The 19,948-nt window shown below is 49.8% G+C and overlaps 1 protein-coding gene across 7 annotated transcripts in view; it reads left to right on the top strand.

Annotated features, from left to right (window-relative positions):
* The window catches only part of NACC2 (NACC family member 2), a 47,628-nt gene that overhangs the window by 21,811 nt on the left and 5,869 nt on the right, over positions 1-19,948 (top strand). For 3 of the 7 annotated variants that reach the window (XM_069873285.1, XM_069873288.1, XM_069873284.1), the window contains exons 2-5: positions 4,543-5,457; positions 14,521-14,688; positions 17,703-17,808; positions 18,071-18,168. In XM_069873285.1, coding sequence (XP_069729386.1) covers positions 4,605-5,457; positions 14,521-14,688; positions 17,703-17,808; positions 18,071-18,168 — 1,225 coding nt within the window. In that variant the 5' untranslated portion in view covers positions 4,543-4,604. Of the gene's footprint in view, positions 1-2,783; positions 3,147-3,545; positions 3,714-4,542; positions 5,458-14,520; positions 14,689-17,702; positions 17,809-18,070; positions 18,169-19,948 lie in introns of those variants that run through there. The other 4 variants (XM_069873289.1, XM_069873290.1, XM_069873287.1 and 1 more) reach the window with 4 other exon arrangements.

Genomic DNA, 19,948 nt, shown 5'->3' on the forward strand with positions numbered 1-19,948 from the left:
CGTGTGGAGCGTCTTGGATCAAACTCTCATGTCTCATGGGAGGTTTTAAATGGAATCTGCCAGTGATTTGTTAGGCTGGGGCGCTCTGGTGCTTCTTAGCGGCTTCAAGGTCTCCTGAACCAGCACAATTTTGGTGTTCTTAGAGAGAGACACGGGTTCCTCCCGACATGACTGGCTTGTTTATAGAGCAGATTCTAAGCAATATTAATAATTGATATATATTTTAAGTTGGTTTGTTCTGCGCTACCGAGCTGTCCTTGGCTGGTCCCACTTGTCCTGCCCTGTTGGGTTTTCCTGAGAGGTTATGAACAGGTTCAAGGGGGACTGCCTAGTCCCTTCAGCTCGAAGGGAGCTCTTGCTGGAAGAAAGGAGGAGATCCATCTCCACCCTTGGTCTACCATCATCATAGATGGGGCTTTCTTCAGGTGCCTGAGTGGGGAACCTTTGTTTCTGTGTGTTTCTGTGGTTTTTTTCTTTTGTTTCAGTGTTAACTATCAGTAATTTTCACAGATCCAGAGTGGATCTGCTGTTGCCAGAGCAGACTCCTCCTCTTTTCCAGCAGAGGTTGGTGGTGGTGTGGTTAGAAGAAGCTCTTGGGCTTGGCTGTCGTGGTGTCTCCTCCTCCGACCTCCTTGCAGAATGTCACCTTAGTCTCCTCTTGGTGCCCTAGCTGCCTCCTCAACACCAGGCAGAGATCTTGACCTCACACGGGGTTTGAATGAACCCACCGAGCGCTCCCAACACGTGCAGGTCCTGGAGGTCCCTCAGCTGGGAGCATCACAGCCAAGCGCTGGGAGCCTGGAGGTCCTGTGGGATGCCGGGCAGATGTGTTAGTGCTGTTTGCTGGGAAGAGGAGGGGAAGGCAACCAGCCCTTGGGCACTCAGGAGTGGCAGCAGTTTGCTGCTGTGGAGTTGAACTTAATGCATCAAACATCTCTTTGGGCACTGGAAGCGGAGGTGTGAGCGCGATCGGCAGGGAGAGGTCGTGCCAGAGCATCACCAGCCCCATCTGCGCTCCCTACAGTTATCCTTCTGTAAGGATGGCTTCACCTCTAATCTCCTAAATTCTAACTGTGTGTGACCATCCGAGCAGAGCGATTGAAACAAATCCGAGAGCAAGAGCAGAAATAAAAACGCTCTGGGCAAGAGAGAAGTGAGCAAAGTGAGGCCCCACCCTCTTTCCCAGAAAAAAAAAAGCACCAAACGTGCTCAATAAATGCGAAGGTAATTTAAAATCTGAATCCAGGAGACAATGTGACTAGGATTTCATTACTTAAGCAAATGGATTTGCTTTTAGTGGATTCAGCCACAGACTGAAAGAAGCTTTCCCCAAGGGGTAAACATTTTTCCTGCATTTGAAAGGCTTTCTGGGGGGTGTTGGTGGGAATTAGGACTGTGGCTGCCCACGGAGTACCTTGATTTTGGATAGATTTGGGCATTCCCAGAGCTGTCCTTTTGGGCGGGTGGTTTTGGGGAGCGCCTGGGCTGAGGTAGCGGGGTGTTGGGTCGGGGGGAAGCTGGAGGGATGCAGGGTGGGGACACACAGGGCGATGCTGAGGCTGGGGAGTTGCAGGAGGGATGCTGGGGGGTGCAGAGTGATAATGGGGCCGTGCAGGGGGGTGCTGGGGCAGGGGGGATGCTAGCATTATGTTTGGGGGGAGGGATGCAGGGTGCAGGATGCATGCTAGGGGGATGCAAGGGGATGCTGGGGTAGGGGGGGATGCTAGAGGTGGTGCTGGGATGGATGCAGGGTGCGTGCTGGGGGGATGCAAGGGGGATGCTGGGGCAGGCATGATGCTGGGGGGATGCAGGGTGATACTGGGGCCATGCAGGGGGGATGCTGAGGAGATGCAGAGGGATGCTGGGGCAGGCACGGTGCTGGGAGGGTGCTGGGAGGATGCTGGGGGGATGCAGGGTGATACTGGGGCCATGCAGCGGGGATGCTGAGGGGATGCTGGGGCAGGCATGGTGCTGGGGGGATGCTAGGGGGTTGCAGGGTGATACTGGGGCCGTGCAGGTGAGATGCTGAGGGGATGCTGGGAAAGGCATGGTGCTGGAAGGATGCTGGGGGGATGCAGGGTGATACTGGGGCCATGCAGGGGGGATGCTGAGGGGAGGCAGGGGGACGCTGGGGCAGGCATGATGCTGGGAGGATGCTGGGGGGATGCAGGGTGATACTGGGGCCATGTAGGTGGGATGCAGGGGGGATGCTGAGGAGATGCTGGGGGGATGCTGAGGGGATGCAGAGTGATACTGGGGCCGTGCAGGGGGGATGCTGAGGGGAGGCAGGGGACCCTGGGGCAGGCATGGTGCTGGGAGGATGCTGGGGCGGTGCAGAGTGATACTGGAGCCATGCTGGGGGGATGCTGAGGAGATGCTGGGGGGATGCTGAGGGGATGCTGAGGGGATGCAGAGTGATACTGGGGCCGTGCAGGGGGGATGCTGAGGGGAGGCAGGGGACCCTGGGGCAGGCATGGTGCTGGGAGGATGCTGGGGGGATGCAGAGAGATACTGGAGCCATGCAGGGGGGATGCTGAGGGGATGCTAGGGGGATGCTCCCCATGCCTTCCACGGGCAGCAGGAGTTAACCAGCAGCAGTGCCAGCTCTGCAGACTGTTTGGAATAGTTTAAATGCTTTGACACTCTGGATGTACTAGATGGCAGGGGAGGCAGTTTACAGCGTAATTCATATGCAAAACTGCACTATAAATTTAAAACCTGTCTCAGTTGCCGTGGCACCACTAAGCATTTCATCAGCATACAGTACAGTATTTCTGCCATCTTTGTTTGCATTGCAGTGACTCATCAAAAGTCTGTCTTGTACCAACACTGAGAGCATTCCTCTGGCACTGATATTTCTCTGTTTTTAAAGCTTCGGTTTGAAACTGGCATTTACTTCAGGTCCCTAATCAAAGGGCTCTATTCATTGCAGAGAGCAGCCTGAATGTTAATCTGCATCCGGCCTATTCATTTAGATGCTGCGCTGCCGGGGAGATTTGACTTGGTTAAAGCTTGAGCTCCAGCAGATACAGACCCAGGGCTCGATACTATATTTTTTTTTTCCCCTCCCCTGAGCGACGGTGTCCGCTGCGTATGGCGGGGCGATAGGGGGGACGCAAGCCCCTCGCTGACGGCTGCTGCTGAAGGTACGTTCGCTCCGAGCCAGCCAAGGGGACCGGGAACTTGCTTGCTCGGAAGGATTTTTTTGAACCGTGCAGATACAATTAAATTGGCTCTGAGTGTGTTCCCTTTTCTTCCTGTTACCCCGTGGCCTTGCAGATAGGACTTCTATTTTTTTTTTCCCCAGCAGAGGGAACAGAGCGGCTCTTTGTGGGTTTTTTATTTTCTTTTCAGAGATTCTTTTTTTTTTTTCCATCTTTCTCAGCTAAACTTCTTTCTTTCTCCCTCTTTTAATATTGTTTTTATGGGCTTTCAGCACAAGTTAGCCGGAGTTTTTCTTCAGCAGCGTTGAAGGCAAACAGGATTTTAAATCTCCTGGGCTCTTACATGGAGCTTAGAGGGGGGAACGTGACGAGGGGGGGTTTGGGCTCCTGTCAGTGAATCTGCAGTGATTTGCTTGGCTGGAGTTCCAGCGCCCAGGCTGCACTAACGCTACCTGCTCCGGCACCGCACGGGGCTTGTGGATGAGCTCCTTGCCAGCACCGGGCTGCGTTGGGTCGGTGAAAGGAAGAATTTATCCTCCTGGCCAAAAGGTACAGCCAGCTGCGACGGGATGCGAAGCTGGAGCCGTCGCCGCAAGCCCGTTTGGTGTGAGGTTGCTCGGAGGGTCCCCAGTACCGGACCCCCCGGCCGGGGCGATGGGTTGAGGGAGGCTTCTGGGGGCTGCCCTTGCTTTAGGGGAGAAAAAGAAGAAGAGAACTTGGTAGGTGGCTTGCTGCGGCAGGTTGGTTTGTTTTATCGGGGCTCAGATATCTGGCTTAATTTGGAGCTAAGCCTCGTTTTGTTGGAGGATAAATCTGTTGAGAGGGGGTTTAACTGTTGAAATGCTCCCTCTTTCTAGTGCAAATGGCAAGATTGCTTTTCCGAGTGCTTTTTCCTGGGAGCTGTCGCTCTGCTCTGGCAGAATGCTGTATTTATTTCAGGCAGAATGGCACATTGTTTTATAAATATCTTTTCTGTAGTTCCAGCATAGCTGCTGGTTGTTGTGTTTCTTATATAATGCTACCCAAGATCTGTCCGACTACCTTGCGGTTGCTTCACTGCTCACTCCTCTCCCATTACCATTCAGATTTTCCTGCATAAAGTGAAACCCCCCGGGGGAATAAATCAGTGGTGCTTATTTAAACGGACCGCAACTTGAAGAAAATACTTGCATTTTTGGAATGTCCTTTGCCATCCACCAATAGCATTTCCAATGCTGTTTGAAAACATCGATAAGTAATTTTTATAAGCGATTGCTTTTCAGCGTCGGCTCTCGGAGCTCAGCTTCGAGCCTTTGATGTCGGGTGGGGTGGGTTCCTCCTGCTTTGGTGAACTGTCTAAAAACGCTGTGCCTCTCTCCCTGCCTTCTCCGTTTTTCAGATGTGCCCTACTTTGAATATTCCTGCATTGAATGTCTGAGGAGCTCCAGCCGATCCTGAGCCATGTCGCAGATGTTGCACATAGAGATTCCCAACTTTGGGAATACCGTTCTGGGCTGCCTGAACGAGCAGCGACTGCTGGGGCTGTACTGCGATGTCTCCATCGTGGTGAAGGGCCAAGCCTTCAAGGCGCACCGGGCAGTCCTGGCCGCCAGCAGCCTCTACTTCCGAGACTTGTTCAGTGGGAACAGCAAAAATGCCTTTGAGCTGCCGGGTACCGTCCCCCCGACCTGCTTCCAGCAGATCCTCTCCTTCTGCTACACCGGGAAGCTGACCATGGCGGCGAGCGAGCAGCTGGTGGTGATGTACACGGCGGGCTTCCTGCAGATCCAGCACATCGTGGAGAAAGGGACGGACTTGATGTTCAAGGTGAGCTCTCCCCACTGTGACTCTCAGACCACCATGATCGAAGACCCCAGCTCGGAGCCACAGAGCCCCTGCAACCAGCTGCAGTCGGCCTCGGCGCCCTACGTCATGTCTCCCTCCATGCCCATCCCGCTCCTCACCCGCGTCAAACACGAGAACCTCGAGCTGCAGGCAGCTGCCCTCCCCGGCAAGCGGCCCCTCGAGCCCGGTGCCCGGGATGGGGCTGGCGGCGGTGCCAACGTGGGGCCCCTGAAGCTCTCCCGTGTCTCCTACTACGGGATGCCCAACCTGGCCACCCTCATCCCCAACGTCCAGCAGGTCCAGTACTCACAGGGGGAGCGGACGAGCCCTGGCGCCAGCAGCATTCCCACAACTGACAGCCCCACCTCCTACCACAACGAGGAGGATGAGGAGGACGATGAGGCGTACGACACCATGGTGGAGGAGCAGTACGGGCAGATGTACATCAAGTCCTCGGGAAGCTATTCTGGTAATGGACAGTCTCTCTCCTCGGGTTTTTTGTTCTCCTTCAGCGCTTGCTTGGTCCTTCTCCTGCCAGCAGGAGTAGTTTGGGGCTTGTTCATCAGGCTTTTGCGTTTGAGGGGGGTCTTGATTTATTTATTTACATAGTGTGATGCACATGATGGGCTTGGTGCTGGTGTCCAGGTGTGATTTGGGCAGGTTCCCTGGTGCCATCGCTCGTGGGCTGCGTGCCCAGCTGAGAGGGTTTTTAGATAAGCAAGGCCGTGTCGTCCGCCACAGTTGGCTTAGCCCTTCGAGTTTTGGCTGAGGCTGCCGACGCGCAGCCGGGTGGTTACGTGAGCCGTGGGGTGGTTACACCCACCCCGTGATGATGGCTGAGCTCACCTGCCGTGGGTCATCCGAGAGGGATGATGGTCTGTGGGAAGGGAATCGGGTTGGTCTGGGAGTTAACATCCCCGGCGAGGTGCAGTGCACGTTCCCTCTGTCCTGCCCTTTTGGAATGAAGTGCTGAGCGTACGGCATTTGCAGGAAGGGAGAAAAACATCAAAAAATCATTGGCATAGATGTTGTTAATTAGGAATATCTGCCAAAAGGAAAAGAGAAAGACTTTTATCCCCACCGCTTGAAGTGACCCCCCCCTTACGTTCTCCAGCCTTGCTTGGCATATCGCTGTCACAAAAGGAAAAGCAATTTGAGGGCTTCTTGGTATGATTTTATGTCTCTGTTAGGTGGGTCCCTGTACATGGCTTAGGGGAGGGAGCTTCACTCTGATGGTGCTCAGCCCCAGGCATGGGGGCACGAGGCCCCTTCTCTCTTGCTTCCCATGCAGGAGAGGGCTTCCAAACCTGCATCCCTTGTCCCCAGGCACCTTGCGGGGCTCAGACCCTGCTGAGGAGCAGGGGCAGGTGGGAGTATGGAGCCAGGGACTCAGGACCAGAGGGAGGATGCCCAGCTGGGTCATTGGTGTGTCTGTATCCCGCGCAGAGGCAGCTCGTAGTGTCCCGTGCAAATGAAGCTCATGGCATCCCATGCAGAGGCTCAGCCTTGGCGCTGCAGCCTCCCTGTCGGAGCTGCAGGTGTTTTGTGGCAACAGCTTTGATCCACGGGTGCTCCCTGGGGAGGGACATCTTCCCACTGCCTCTGGCAGCACAGAGCATCCTCTTGCCTGCAGCTGCTTTCCTCGCTATGGTTCTGCACTGAAAATGCTGAACTAATTTTGCAAATATTTAACTCTCGTTTGTTGAAGAGCTGGCTTGCTTTCCCCAAAGCCCTTTGGTTTTATTCCTGTGCAAGGGGGACGATTTGACAAGTACAACCCTTTCTGGGCTTTCCCTAGTACTGGGAACAGACTCATCCACACACGCCATCCCATCCCATCCCAAAGAGCAGGAGCCCAACATCCCCTTGGCATCTCCCCTTGCCAGGCAGATCAGCCACATTTCCATAGCCCCTGTTTAAGTACTGGAAGGAGTCAGACTGGGCAGAAATCAGAGTGGTTTTCTGCACACTAGTTTTGTTTCCATTTTGCTTTTGCTTCCCTGCTGTGGTGAGTAATGGGGCCGTTGCCTTCAGTGCTGGCGCTCGCAGTTATTCCTCAGAGCAGTGGGATCAGACCCTCAGACGTGTTGATTTCCTTCCCCATAACGGTTCGTGCAGTAGCAGGACAAGATCAATTCAGAAGGTGAGCGTGGGATGGGGCAGACAGTTGTCCCCAATTCTCGTGGCGCAGCGGAGTCACCCCAGTTGGAAAATCAGAAATACGAGCAGCTTTCTTGACTGTTGCTGAAGATGCTGCTGAAGATCCAACCCTTGCACCGGAGCTGGGCATCCGAGCCAGACATCCCACCGTGAAGTTTTCCTGCTTGGTTTCTGCAGGGAGAAGACTCGAACCATGTTGTGATGTGTGATGCCAAGGCAGGGGCCGTGCAGGGAGGTGGCAGACTGGGAGCTCAGCTATACTCAGCCCCGCTGTAAGGCTCTAATGTACCCGATTCCTGCTAACATATCTCTTCCACACCGGCACATTTCAAGGGAGTTTCCTGCTTTATATAAGCCAGCTCTAGTATCAGGCTTCCTGGAGAAGAGGGCACACAAAAAAAAGAGATTAAAAAAAAATAAAACCTAAGCTATTCCATTATGGTTTGGACTTGTACAGCTAACTGTGCTTTAATTACTTGGGATAAACTGTACCCTCAAAAGGTGCAGAATAATAAAACCATAAGATGGAAGAGAGAAGCCAGCTAATCCTGCTCCTGGCATGCAGATCCCGACAGCCTTACAAAGGCCTGGGGGAGGGGGGAGCCCTTTAAAATAGTGATTGCCAAGGTTTCCAAGAGCCCCATTCGTAAAAACAAAAACAAAGCCAAAGAAGAGCACAGCAGACGAAGCCCTGAATTTCAGAAAGGGGTGGGTTTCCCCTCTTTTTTATTCCACTTTTTCCATTCCCAGCTGAAGCATTGACTGAGATGCAGCTGGTGAGTGTGTGGTGGGATGCTGGTAGCTGATGTTCTTCACTCTCCTTGAGCATCATCTGCCTTGAGTACCACCACCCACTGCTCCCGAGGCCGGGGCAGTGTAGGGCAGGGGAAGATGCTCTGCAGGGCCGCACTGAGCCTGGGGAAGTCATGAAGACAATTCTTTACCCAAGGCTGTTTTTTTTGTTTATTTTTATTCACCTCTTTTCACAGTCAGAACCACACAGAATCTCCAAAGCTGGGACCAGAGAGACAAGGAGCACATCGTCACCTTGGGCAAGGGTTTGATGGTGGCAGACATCTCGGAGAATGGCAGGAAGATGCACCAGAGGAGGTTTAGGTTGGATTTTAGGAAAAGGTTCTTCCCCCAGAGGGTGGTGGAGCACTGGAACAGCTCTCCAGGGAAGCAGTCATGGCACCAAGCCTGACGATATTCCAGAAGTGTTTGTCCAATGCCCTCAAACACGTAGTCTGAATTTTGGGGTTGTCCTGTGAAGGCCAGGAGTTGGACTCAACGATCCTTGTAGGTCCCTTCTGATTCAGGGTGTTCAGTGATTCTGTGAGAAGGTGATGTGTGTCCTGCAGCGGTGGCACCGGCGGGATGGGCTAGGGAAGGTGCTGGATGTGAAAAGGAGGTGCAGATAAATGAAAGGATGAGGCCAGTCTTAAATGCAGGCTGATGGGAGGATGAGGGTTTGGGGTCAGTAGATGGGGCAGGGACTTGCAGAAGGATTTAGGAAAAGGAACATCATCCCCCACCGGCCTCTGGCTGTGTTTGATGGTCACAGCATCCCTGCAGCCACCAGGAAGGCTTGGAGCATCGCAGTAAAATGGCTCCTTCTGCTGTAACTAGGGCTGGTTGGGAGAACATGTGGGCCTTGAGGACACGAGTGAGACTTAATGAGGTTCCTCGCATCTGATCTGAGGAACGCACAACTCCAGAAAACATTAAACAAAAGCCAAGTATTTTTATCCTCGTTAATTACAGCGTCGTGGGCCTGAGCTGAAGTGGGTTTAGCAGGACTTGCAGATGCTCGGCGTTTCTCTGCACTGAACCGCATTCTCGTCAGTCAGCGTGCTGCTTAGCAGATGCAGTTAATTTAATTTTGACAGGCGCAAGTGAAGTTGCATGCGGGTCCGTCCTCCTCCCCTGCTCCTGCTGCGCCCGATTGCAGGGGAGAGCAGAAATCTTGATGCGGCAAATGGCTGGAATGTAAAGGCTGGACTTGAAAGTTCTGAAATCCTGAACTGACAAGAGCACGCTTCATTAAAAATTCATCTAAAATAGCCATTATAGAATAGTTGTGGTAATTAGCTGAGAGAATAGTTTTCTCTCCTGGCCTCTGATTCCTGACAGTAAGGAAAGAGGGCAAGAAACAACCCAGAATCCGTAATGAGCGGCTCCGGCGCAGCCCGTGCAGCATCCTGACCCGAGCCTGGGAACGACGGGCTGCGATGATGTAAATCACGGCTGGCGACGCCAGATAATTGCAGCCGCAATAAAGTGGCTGGTTCTGACTGCGGGAACGGCGATCAGATCCTGCGAGGAGCAGTGCTCGTGAGCAAAGAGGTAGTGAGTGTTTCATTAGGGAATCCAGTGGTCGGGATGCCCTTTTTATTCACCGGAACGTTTCTCCTTTGGCTTTTCGTTGAGGGTTTCCAACAGCTCCACTGCTGGAAGCCAACACCAGCGCCGACGCCGCCGTCCCGGCACAGGGACCGGTGATGCTGAGCGGCTGCAGGGAAGCAGAGCAGCCTCTGACCTTTTTTGGCGTTAAACTTCCAGTCCCGGTTTCCTCACCGTAAAACACAGATGTTTAATTTTAGGCTGGCAGATGTTTCATTCCTGGCTGAGATGCGAAGCGAAGGCAAGATAGGGGTATTTATAAACGAGTAATATTTTTCCTATACTAATTCCAGATTACCTCCCTGTATAAATAGGTCACAAATCAAAACTCTGTGTTCCAGTATGTTGTTATAAATGTACTATTTGTAAAACATAAACTGTCCCGGTTGGGACTCTATCATATATCTGCATGCGTGTGTCCTCTGTGGTGCAGGTTTATGCAGGCAGACGCTGGTGATGCTGGGGCTGCAGCAGGGATGCTATTTTTGGGGTAGTCTTGCTGCCAGTGGAAAATAGGCTAATCGGATAAAAAATGTTTATAAAATACTACTATTTTAGAAGAAACTTCATCGTGCAGGGAGCGGGGGAGAATTATCCACGTGTTTGCATACATAGTGACTGGTGGTGGAGCAAATGGAGATGGTTTCGTAGCCGTTGTGGTGGACTGGGGGTTTGTGACTTGTGGTTTCATGCTGGGGCTCCGTAACTGTTAACTTCTGGGTGAAGGTCCATCACTCTGATCTTTATATATCTCAAAATCCCATCCCTAAAACAGAAATAGTTGTTTCTTACCCATGGGAGTATGTTGAAGTTTATATCCAGTAAATAGGTCAAGAGGAGAACCCAGACTGGAGGGAACTGGTGGTTCACAAATAATTTTAAAGCTCTGGTGTTTGGGTTGTCGGGAGCTAAGGAAATAAGTGAATGCTGGCATTACACATAGCCTGGAGCCATGGAGCACTACAATTCCTGTGACTCCAGCTTTCGAAGCATGGACTGGTGAGTTGGTTGAGGCTGCCTCTTCAGCCAGGAAGAGTCATAGGATGCTTTGGGCTGGAAGGGACCATGAAGCCCATCCAGTCCAACCCCCTGCTGGAGCAGGAACATCTTTAACCAGATCAGGCTGTGCAGAGCCCCATCCAACTTGGCTTTGAATGTTTCCAGGGATGGGCCCTCCACCACCTCCTTGGGCCAGTGTTTCATCATCCTCATTGTAAAAAAATTCTTCCTTATATCCAGTTGAAGCCTGGGGTACTTCCCATTCTGGACCACTTGTTGCCAGCTGCAGCATCCATATGAGTTTGAGATGAAAACACGTATCTGAATAAATAAAATATACCAGTGTTTGGCTGGCAGCTCTCATCGCTGCCTCTGTAATGATTTCCTGCCCCTCTCCGCTAGCTGGTAGGCTTCTTTCTTGATCGAGAACAAAACTGTATTAAACAATACTTCACATTGTTTGCCCTTTCATTCAAAGGGAAGGAGCCACTGCCCTCTGAAGATACAAATTAATTAGAGGCGAATACTATCCTGTTCTTCAGAGCATAAAGGCCAAACAGACTGGCTTTCTTTGAAAACATGGGACCAAAGTGTCTCTTGTATCCTGCTTCTTTACATAACCGATTGCTATCTGCTGAATTGAGGTGGCACTGAAAAGCTGAAATCTTTGGTCGTTTTTGTTTGGTATCGTTGAATTTGTGCTAATGCTTTAATGGAAACAAAGTTCAAAAAACGATTCATGCCCGTGTTTAATAAGAGATTTATAGACAGCGAGCCAGCAGGACAGATGTAACCAAAACAGAAGAGTAGATTGAGTTATGCTTGGTCTTTTTAGCCCAGATTTTAGTTTGGTTTATGAAGTATTTGATTTCACAGGAAGGAATGTAAACTTCTCCATGGCTCCATGTGTAGGAAGTGAAATGCCTTCAAAAGCAAAGAATTCCTTCAAGGCAGGACTGTCACCAACCAGCACGGCAGCGGTGGCTACTTGAAAACCTGCTTTTCTTTAAGATTGCAAGTTTGACAGCAAATCCTTCAGCATTTCTCCAGGAAGACAGCACGAATACGGTGCTTGTGCTGATCTTTCTCTTTATTGCCTCATTGTTGCTCCCCTTGGATCTCTTTGGCCCCAAACCTGTTTTTATTGTTTGCCTATGGAAAGTGGCAGAGCAGGTAGGTTTGTCCTTGTCTGCTGTAGCTGTTTGCTGGTTGGGTTTTGTCGTGGTGAAGAAGCGGGGAGGAGGAGGGCGTTGCTGATGGACGTTCCAGGCTGAGCTCTTCTGTGTTCCCTTTACAGCTGTATTGGGTCACAAGCTGCCAGGACCTCCTGCCTCTCCTGCTCTGAACTCTGTCTCATTTGAGCTATCGATTGCAACTGCTTTCCCTGGAGACCCGCAGCCTTTATACCGCTTAAAAAATAACTGGAGGACTCTTGAGAAGCTTTCTGAGAATCCGTATCGGTCTGCCCAGCTTAACATGTGCTGGTTTTTAGGTGGTGGTGATTATCGTGGGTGCTTTGGACCTGAGTCATTAATTAAAAGTAGAAATTCAGTATCAGAAATGCAGTTTTACACAACCTGGGCGGGATTGTGAGGGATTGCGATGGTTTTTCTACTCCTGCCAGGCAGCTGAAGCTGTGACTCCATGGAGAGCTCAGCACTGCAGAGCGCTAGCCTTGACGAGCTGCCTGCAATTAGCAGGAGCCCCATGTACGGGCATGGCCTTGTCCTCATCTGTCCTGCTGCCTGATGGCTCAGGGATGTGCATTTAGCACAAAATGCTCTTGCCAAGTTCTCTTTTACCCCTAAAAGCGTCATACATCTGTCTCGATGTTGAATAAAGTAGAGTAGAATGGACTAGAACGTCCAAGTCTGGTTTCTGGGATTTATCAGCAGGACGATACCTCGTATATGGCCTCTTATTTAATTTTACTTTTTAGTTCAGCCTGTGTGCAACCCACAGAGGACTCTGGGTGGGAGCTGGTGGTGATGTCCCTACCTGCTGCTTCCTCTCATAGAATCACCAGGTTGGAAAAGACCCACCAGATCATCAAGTGCAACCATTCCTATCAAATACTAACTATCAAATACTCTCCACGGGAGGTTTGTGTTTGTGCTATAGCCCACCTTGGTGCACCTGCCTTGCCAAAGCCAAAAAACCTGTAAAGGACAGCAGAGCGGCCCCCTCCAGGTGTTGGTTCCCCTGTATCTTGTGCCTATCTGCTTTTGATATGTTCAAGCTGGAAAAAATACTATTTCATTGGATCTGCTCTGCTTATCATGTTAGAAAGCACTGGAAATGTTACAGGTCTTTGAGGCTTCCTCTGTGTGAGCAGACGATGACTTCCATCTCCAAGAGAGAGTACGGGGATGCTTGGGAGCACTGTTAAATAAGGGAATGTTGTGGTGGGTGAGAATTCTGTGTGTCAGTGGGACTGCACATCAGCACGACAAAGCCCTGCATAGAGAATCGGGCTGTGACGGCAGGAGAAGTTGGCTTAAAAACATTATGGGAGGTTTTCTGCTGCTGTTTGGTGCTTAATGGCTGAAGGGAATGCTGCTCTGCCACGGTGTGGGTCCAGAAGCAAGGGGTATCCTCCTGGTATTCAGGCTTTTGAGGGATGGAGAGAGCAACGAGGGTGGGATGCTCCCAGCCCTGTGCCTGTGCTAGGATGCCACGGCACAGCACGGCGTCGCGGAGCGTGTCCTAGTTAGAACACTGCTCCCATTGTACGGAACCATCGCCCTTTGGTTACTGCAGCAACAAGTCTACAAAACTTGTTATTTTATCTGGAGAGAGGAAAAGTGGCCCCCAGAACACCGAAATAATTGCAGGAAAAGGCACTTCGCGAGTCGGAGACATTTTGAGTTCAGAAACACTAATTGCTGAGGTTTTTACTTCTCTCTGTGGTCACAGATATTGAAGCACAGAGCAGGGGTTGGGTTTATGCACGGCCCTTGCCACATTATCAAACAGTTTGGGGAAGAAAAAGCTGGATCATTGTGGAGCTGAGTTGCAATTCAGAACTGTGAAGTCTCCCACCGCCTCCCATGTCAGCCCTCTTCTGCTGTCAAAAATTGTAGTTTTAAGCAAGCCTGCGGACTTGCAGTGTGAATGTTCATTAGAAAGCAAATCCTTTGCGTGCCCACAAGACCCAGACTTGCACGGTGCTGGTAGGACAGCTGGATGCTTCCAGTTTGCAAATGGGCAGCGATGGGCTCCAAGGAGGATACCCTGGGACACGTCACAGCCGCGTCCTGGCAAAACCCAGGAATTTGGGTTTGAATCCACAACTCAGTAACAATTTTTGGTTTCTTGGTTGGGGTCTCTCTTATTATTGAGAAGAAACATTAACTTGTAAAAGGCAGGGTAAGAGAAGGCGCTTCAGAGGGCGAGTTGGAGCTTGCAGGAGGTGGCTGGTTGGTGCCGCCCTTGGGGGAGCCTGCAGTGCCTTTTCTTGGCACTGTGGGTATCTGCAGAGCCTGGCTTGTAATTTCAGCAGGAAAAAAAACCATCAGGAGAAGTATTTGTGGTACTGATGCAGGTATTTATCATGCTCAGGCAATTTATTGCCTCTTTTAGAAACCCCAGGTGGAGTACCCTGCCATTCTTCTGGGAGCATCGTCGGGAAGCCAGCTCAGTATTCTGCACGTGCGGAGCGATGCTGGCTGCACAGTTGCCCATTTTCATAAGTGATTAACTTAATAAAAGTTAAAGCATAATTAGATTCTAAGAAACCCTCTTGCAGGACCAGAACACGCGTTTGAGACTGCTGTGGTGGGTGGTGGGGGAGATCTTGCCATACTTTCAGGTGGCATCTGCCCTGCAGCCGATAGCCCTGGCCAAGGGTTGTATTCCTGGAGGGAGGAATATTTCCAAGAGCTACCTGAAAAATTAAAAATCTGATCTTCTGTTCATGTTGTGCCTGCATGGTAAACTGGTTTAATGGGGTTCCCTTTTAATTTTAAAGTTGCTCAAGAGAAGCCGGAGCAGATCCCACTGGAGAACCGCTCCTGTGTCCTCATACGACGGGATCTAGTTGCTCTTCCAGCCAGTCTTATCAGTCAAATCGGATACCGTTGCCACCCAAAACTCTACTCGGAGGGAGATCCTGGAGAAAAACTTGAGCTCGTTGCAGGTAAGGAGGGAGTCACTTTTCTTTGCCTGAGAATTCCTGGGGATCGCTGACATTTTCGTTCTCGCAACGTGTTCTTCATCTTGCCTGCACTGTTGCTGGAGTCGTGCATCTTGTGTGCCTTTGCTGTGTCTTTCTGGATTATTCATCACCGATCATCTTTTAAAAAGTTCTATGTTTGTTAATTTGGTGATAGAAAAATGTGTCATTAACAGGATTTATTGAATTGAATTCATTTAGCGTTTTAATTAAATTCTTCAGCTTGTGTTCTTCCTGCTTGGTGTGGGCTGCATCGCAATTGCGTTTTGATTTAGATGCACGGATCGGAAAAAAACCAAACCAGAAAAAAAACCATCGTGTTATAAGATTTACAAAGCAATGGGGATAAAATTTGTGTCAGTGAACAAGCTTGGAAAAATCCTACAAAAGCTTTTTTAAAATGGGGGGTGTTACTGAACTGGGAACCACTGCAGTAGGAAGGAAGAGAAGGAATTGGTTTTGGTCCTTTATTTTCACTTTGGGGGGAATTTACAATATCAGGAGAGCTCACTGCTTCTCTACGCAGGATTTATGGCCAGCTTGAGGTGGAAGATGGTGCTGTTTAGCTTTTTATGATACTGGTGGTGTAGAGCTGGATAAGGAGTGAAATCCAGCACAGTGGCTGTGCCAACCTGCAGCCCGGGTACCCCAGCACTGTTTGACTGTGGTTTGCAGATCAAATCCCGGTTTAAATCATTGTATTCTGCTTTTATAAGTCCCCTCCAGCTTCACTTTGCTACCGTAGCCCTCTCAGTTTACAGCCTGTGCTGTTGTGGAGTGTTTTCCCTTGGAGGCAGCTCTGTTTGGATGAAGCAATCTCTGCGCGACAGCACGTACCCGCTGCCCAGGCCAGGAGGTTTAATTAATACCTGTGCAGCCCTTGGTACAAAAAGGACACGTGGCAGTGCAATCAATCCAAATCAGTTGTCCTTTCTTTCTGCTCATTTATCTCTCAGTGAGTAGCGTGATTTCATTTCAGTGTAGAAAGAATCTGGATTTCAGGGGATGCCCAAAGGTTTCCATTGGATGGAGGATGGGTCTCTGATGGAAGGCAGGAGTAAAACACACACGCTGTAGCACAGCGTGCAAACACAAGTATTTATTTTGTATCTGGAATATTCATTTTGTGCCCATTTACATTTTATGTGAGACTTCTTAAAACCATCAAGTGGTGCAGGTTATTTTCACAGTGAGAGCTGCAAATTGGCTCAAGGCAGCTCAGCTTGATTTACATTTTTCAATCTGGAAAAAAAAAGTAGATTAATATCTTGAACTGATAGCGGCTGCCTCGGCTGGTTTTTATTTATTAAAATGAAGTAACCCTCCATAGCGTCTGGCGTTCCCTCTGATGGCTTATCTCTTAAAATAGCGTGGCTGAAGAAAGCTAATTCCTGTCTCAAACCTGGTGAGACCTGGAGGGGGCTTGACCCTGGTGCACACAGGAGGGTCCTGCAGCGAGGGTTTTCCTCAATTCTCCATTCAGAGTGTTTTCCTTTTGTCTCTGATTTTTCATGCTGTGATTGGTTCTGCAAACTCAAGCAGCTCTCCCCAAGAGGGTCTTCCACAAGCCTTAGAATCATAGAATCACTAAGGTTGGAGGAGACCTCTAAGATTATCACGTCCAACAGTCAGCCTAACACCGCTGTGCCGACTAAACCTTGTCCTTGAAGCACCACATCCATGTGCTTTTTGAACCTCTCCAGGGATGGAGACTCCACCACTGCCTGGGGCAGCCTCTGCCAGCACTTCACCACTTTCTTCAGTAAAGAAATTTTTCTTAGTATCCAATCTAAAGCTCCCCTGGCACATCTTGAGACTGTAAGTCATCATAGTGCATCTGACAGACAGATACTGTGTGTGGAAGAGAATACATGGAAGATACGTGGTGAGAAGCAGGATGTTCAGAGATCTGGAGTGATGGTTGATGCTTCTGGGGCAGGACTGGAGGCAGGGAAGGTGTAGGGAGCTGCCATCCGCAGGGAGAGGGTGAGGCTCGGGGAGGCAAGGGCGGCTCTGCAGCTCTGTCTTCATCCAGAAGATCAAGGACAATCATCTGTAGGCTTTCCTGGAAATCCAGGAGGTAATTCTATTTCTCCAATAGATGTTTTTATATCTTGAGAGCAGAGCATGTTCTGAATCCAGATATGACCCATTGTTTAATCTTAATTAAAAGCAAATACCAAACCCCTCTCATATAATGGTGTGCTTGAAAAATAGGAAACCTTCTGCTATCGCTGATGCTGAGGCAGGAGCAGTTTGGTCCATGTGAGCTGTGTGCAGAGTAAAAGGGTTTGAGAAGAAACCTGCTGTACAGCACTGCCAGACCTCTGGACATGCAAAGCTGCTCTGGCAGGGGTTCCTTTTTGTTCTGGAGAGCATCCTTAAACGCAGTGTATTTCAAAGTCAGCAGTTCCCGTGCAATAGAAGGAGAATTCCTGCTCACCAGGAGTATCAAGAGGTGATGGGCTGGAGTTTGGGGGAACGTTTAGATCTGTAGTGTAACAGAGTACCTTTTCTAGGCTAGATGGGGTATTTTATTTTATTTGATTTCTAGCTATATGTTCTGCGATCTTTCACTTGAGAAAAGGCCAAACGGATTGAGGTTTTCTTCGTTCAGAGAGAATAAATAATCTAATCTGTACATATAAAATGACAATATAAAGCCTTGCACTGTGTGTCTTTGCAAGAAGGGAGTCCTTTCATTCAATTTCCATAGACTTCCTTTCTGTAGAGATAAAATTAGGAATTAGTATTACCTGAGACTTGCCAAGACACCAAGAGACTGCAATAACAGTCCCTGCTGGGTGGAATAGCTTTGTTGGGGTTTTGTAGCAGCACGTGAAGAACATTCTCCCAGCAGCATTACACCAGCACCATGACCGACCCGCTCTGGAGGAGCAGTTTGTTCCAGGCTGGGAAGAGGTGCTGTCAGCAAGACAAGGGTTTAATTCTGGATTCTCCGTCTCCAACTCTCCCAGGCTCAGGTGTTTACATCACCCGGGGGCAGCTGATGAATTGCCACTTATGTGCTGGTGTCAAACACAAGGTCCTTCTGAGACGTCTGCTGGCCACCTTCTTCGATCGGTACGTCCTCTTGCTCTTTGCGCTCTCCCAAGGGACTGGGTTTATCTCCTGGTGTTTTAACCCTGTGAACAGATGATGCATCATGACTACTTAATCCTCAGTGCTTTTTCTTAGTGATTCTTGAACCTGACCACAAGGTTTCCCCGTTCCTTACCTTAACATCGTGTAAGGTGGTGATCCCTCTGTAAGAACCTAAAGGGAAGAGGACAAAGCAGACCCCTGGAGTCCCCGATGTAAGGATCTTCCTTTCCCTTTCTTGCAGGAACACGCTTGCCAACAGCTGCGGAACTGGAATCCGGTCCTCCACGAGCGATCCCAGCAGGAAGCCTCTGGACAGCAGGGTTCTTAATGCAGTGAAATGTAAGGAGAGAGATTTATTGCTGCTCTGTTGGAACAGCATGCTGAGAGCAAAGCCGAAAGCTAAGCAGGGAAGCCTGTCTCTGTTGCATAACGTGGGAGCTATATCAGTTGAAATTAGATTATAGGAAAATTAATTTATTTTTATTTTGCATCATTTTAGGGTGGGCTGAAGCAGATTTATTTTTTGGCAGTATCTTAATATAGAACGTTATTGCCTCTTGACTGTTTTGCTGTTTAAAGCACTAATTTCAGTTAATTATTTTATTGTTAGGTGCCTGGTGGTGCCTAAGAGTAGTGGTGCATTGCGATGCCCTGGGCTGCTGGTCTTCAGCAGCAAAGTCCCCCATGAATCCAGTGGAAGGTGTCTGCAGCGGGGTTGGAACTGGATTGCTCTCTTCCAACCCAAACCATTCCCTGATTTTATGCATCAGGGAAACCCCTGGCTGCTTCAGCTTTGGTAGCTGGGTTTGATCTCCTCTCCATCTCGCTGGCAGCCTTTTGTTTAGCCTTACAGTCCATTTCCTTGAATATATATTGTAAAATTCTTTTTTTAAAGAAAAATATGTTAAATCAAGTCCTGGTGCAAGCAATTTTAAAGAGATTGCATAAAGCAATGGGAGCTTTTGTTTTTAACGTCTGAACTCCACACAAAGCTCAGCACTGTGCTGTGGCTCAGTGAGTCCGTCAGTCTGTAGAGCCGCGCCGCTCTGTTTCAGAGCCGGGGGTACAAAGACTCGGTTGTTTAACACCTTTTTGGTTCTCCTGCAGGTAAGATCCCTGTGTTTTCAGGATTACAGTGCCCTAACTTTAGCTAGGGTTGGGATGTGCAGGGCTACCTGCTTCGCTGTGCGTATTTGTACCCAGCACCCGACGTTTATACGAGAACAGAAGAGTTTTGTGACTTCATGGTTGTTTAATTATTTATGGAAGGCACCAGAAAGAAATGGTTCGATATTTGGCTCTTGCAGTCACTCCTGAATACAAGGAGTGCGCTGTGGGAGAGAAGGTACCTGCTGGTGAGTGAGGACCTGGGTGGTACAAGAAGCCCTGATGGGTTAGGGCAGCAAAGCCTGTTTGCCGTGGGCTTGATGTGCAGGGGGAAGCAATGTGTGCTCCCACCCTTGCTGGATTCTGGGTGGTAAATCTTTATGTAATTATTATTGTGCTGGAAAATGAAACTTAGAGCAACTTTTTTAAATTTATTTTTTATTTTTAAGATTTGGAAGATTAATCTTCCCTCTCTCTAATTGCTGCTGAGCTGCGGGGTCCTTCCAGCCACCCTCTTGAGATCTGCAGCACAGGGAGAAAAGGAATGAGATGGCAGATGTTCAGTACATAAAGACAAGATCACTGAACTGTGCTGTTGGTGCTTGCCCATAGCTTCTGCGTGGTGCTCTCCTGGAGCAGCCTCCCTGAGAGCAGCTTCACCCCACAGAGCCCCAACTCTGGACCTTCCAGGCTTGGTCCTTGCTAAGGGCTTGCAAAGAGTTTCCGAGGTTGGAAAGGCATCGCTGTCCAGTGACAGTGCTTACGACTCACTGTCATGTGTCAGGGCGTAAGATGACTTCATACTGACTGAATTTTACCCTGTGCACAAGCTTTAGTTGGTAATGACTCACCGTGGCAGTGAGATGATGTTGCTCCATAGCATCAGGTGCTTGGTCCCCTTGGAGGAGCCGGCTTGCAGCTGAGGTGTTTCTGGGCTTCTGCAGGGTATGTGCCTGTCGATGTGCTCCATCGATGGGCCAGTGGCTCATACAGCACTGGTTAGCCCTGCGGT

Source organism: Phaenicophaeus curvirostris, chromosome 20 (genome assembly GCF_032191515.1).
Source record: "Phaenicophaeus curvirostris isolate KB17595 chromosome 20, BPBGC_Pcur_1.0, whole genome shotgun sequence".
NCBI classification, from domain to species: Eukaryota; Metazoa; Chordata; class Aves; order Cuculiformes; family Cuculidae; genus Phaenicophaeus; species Phaenicophaeus curvirostris.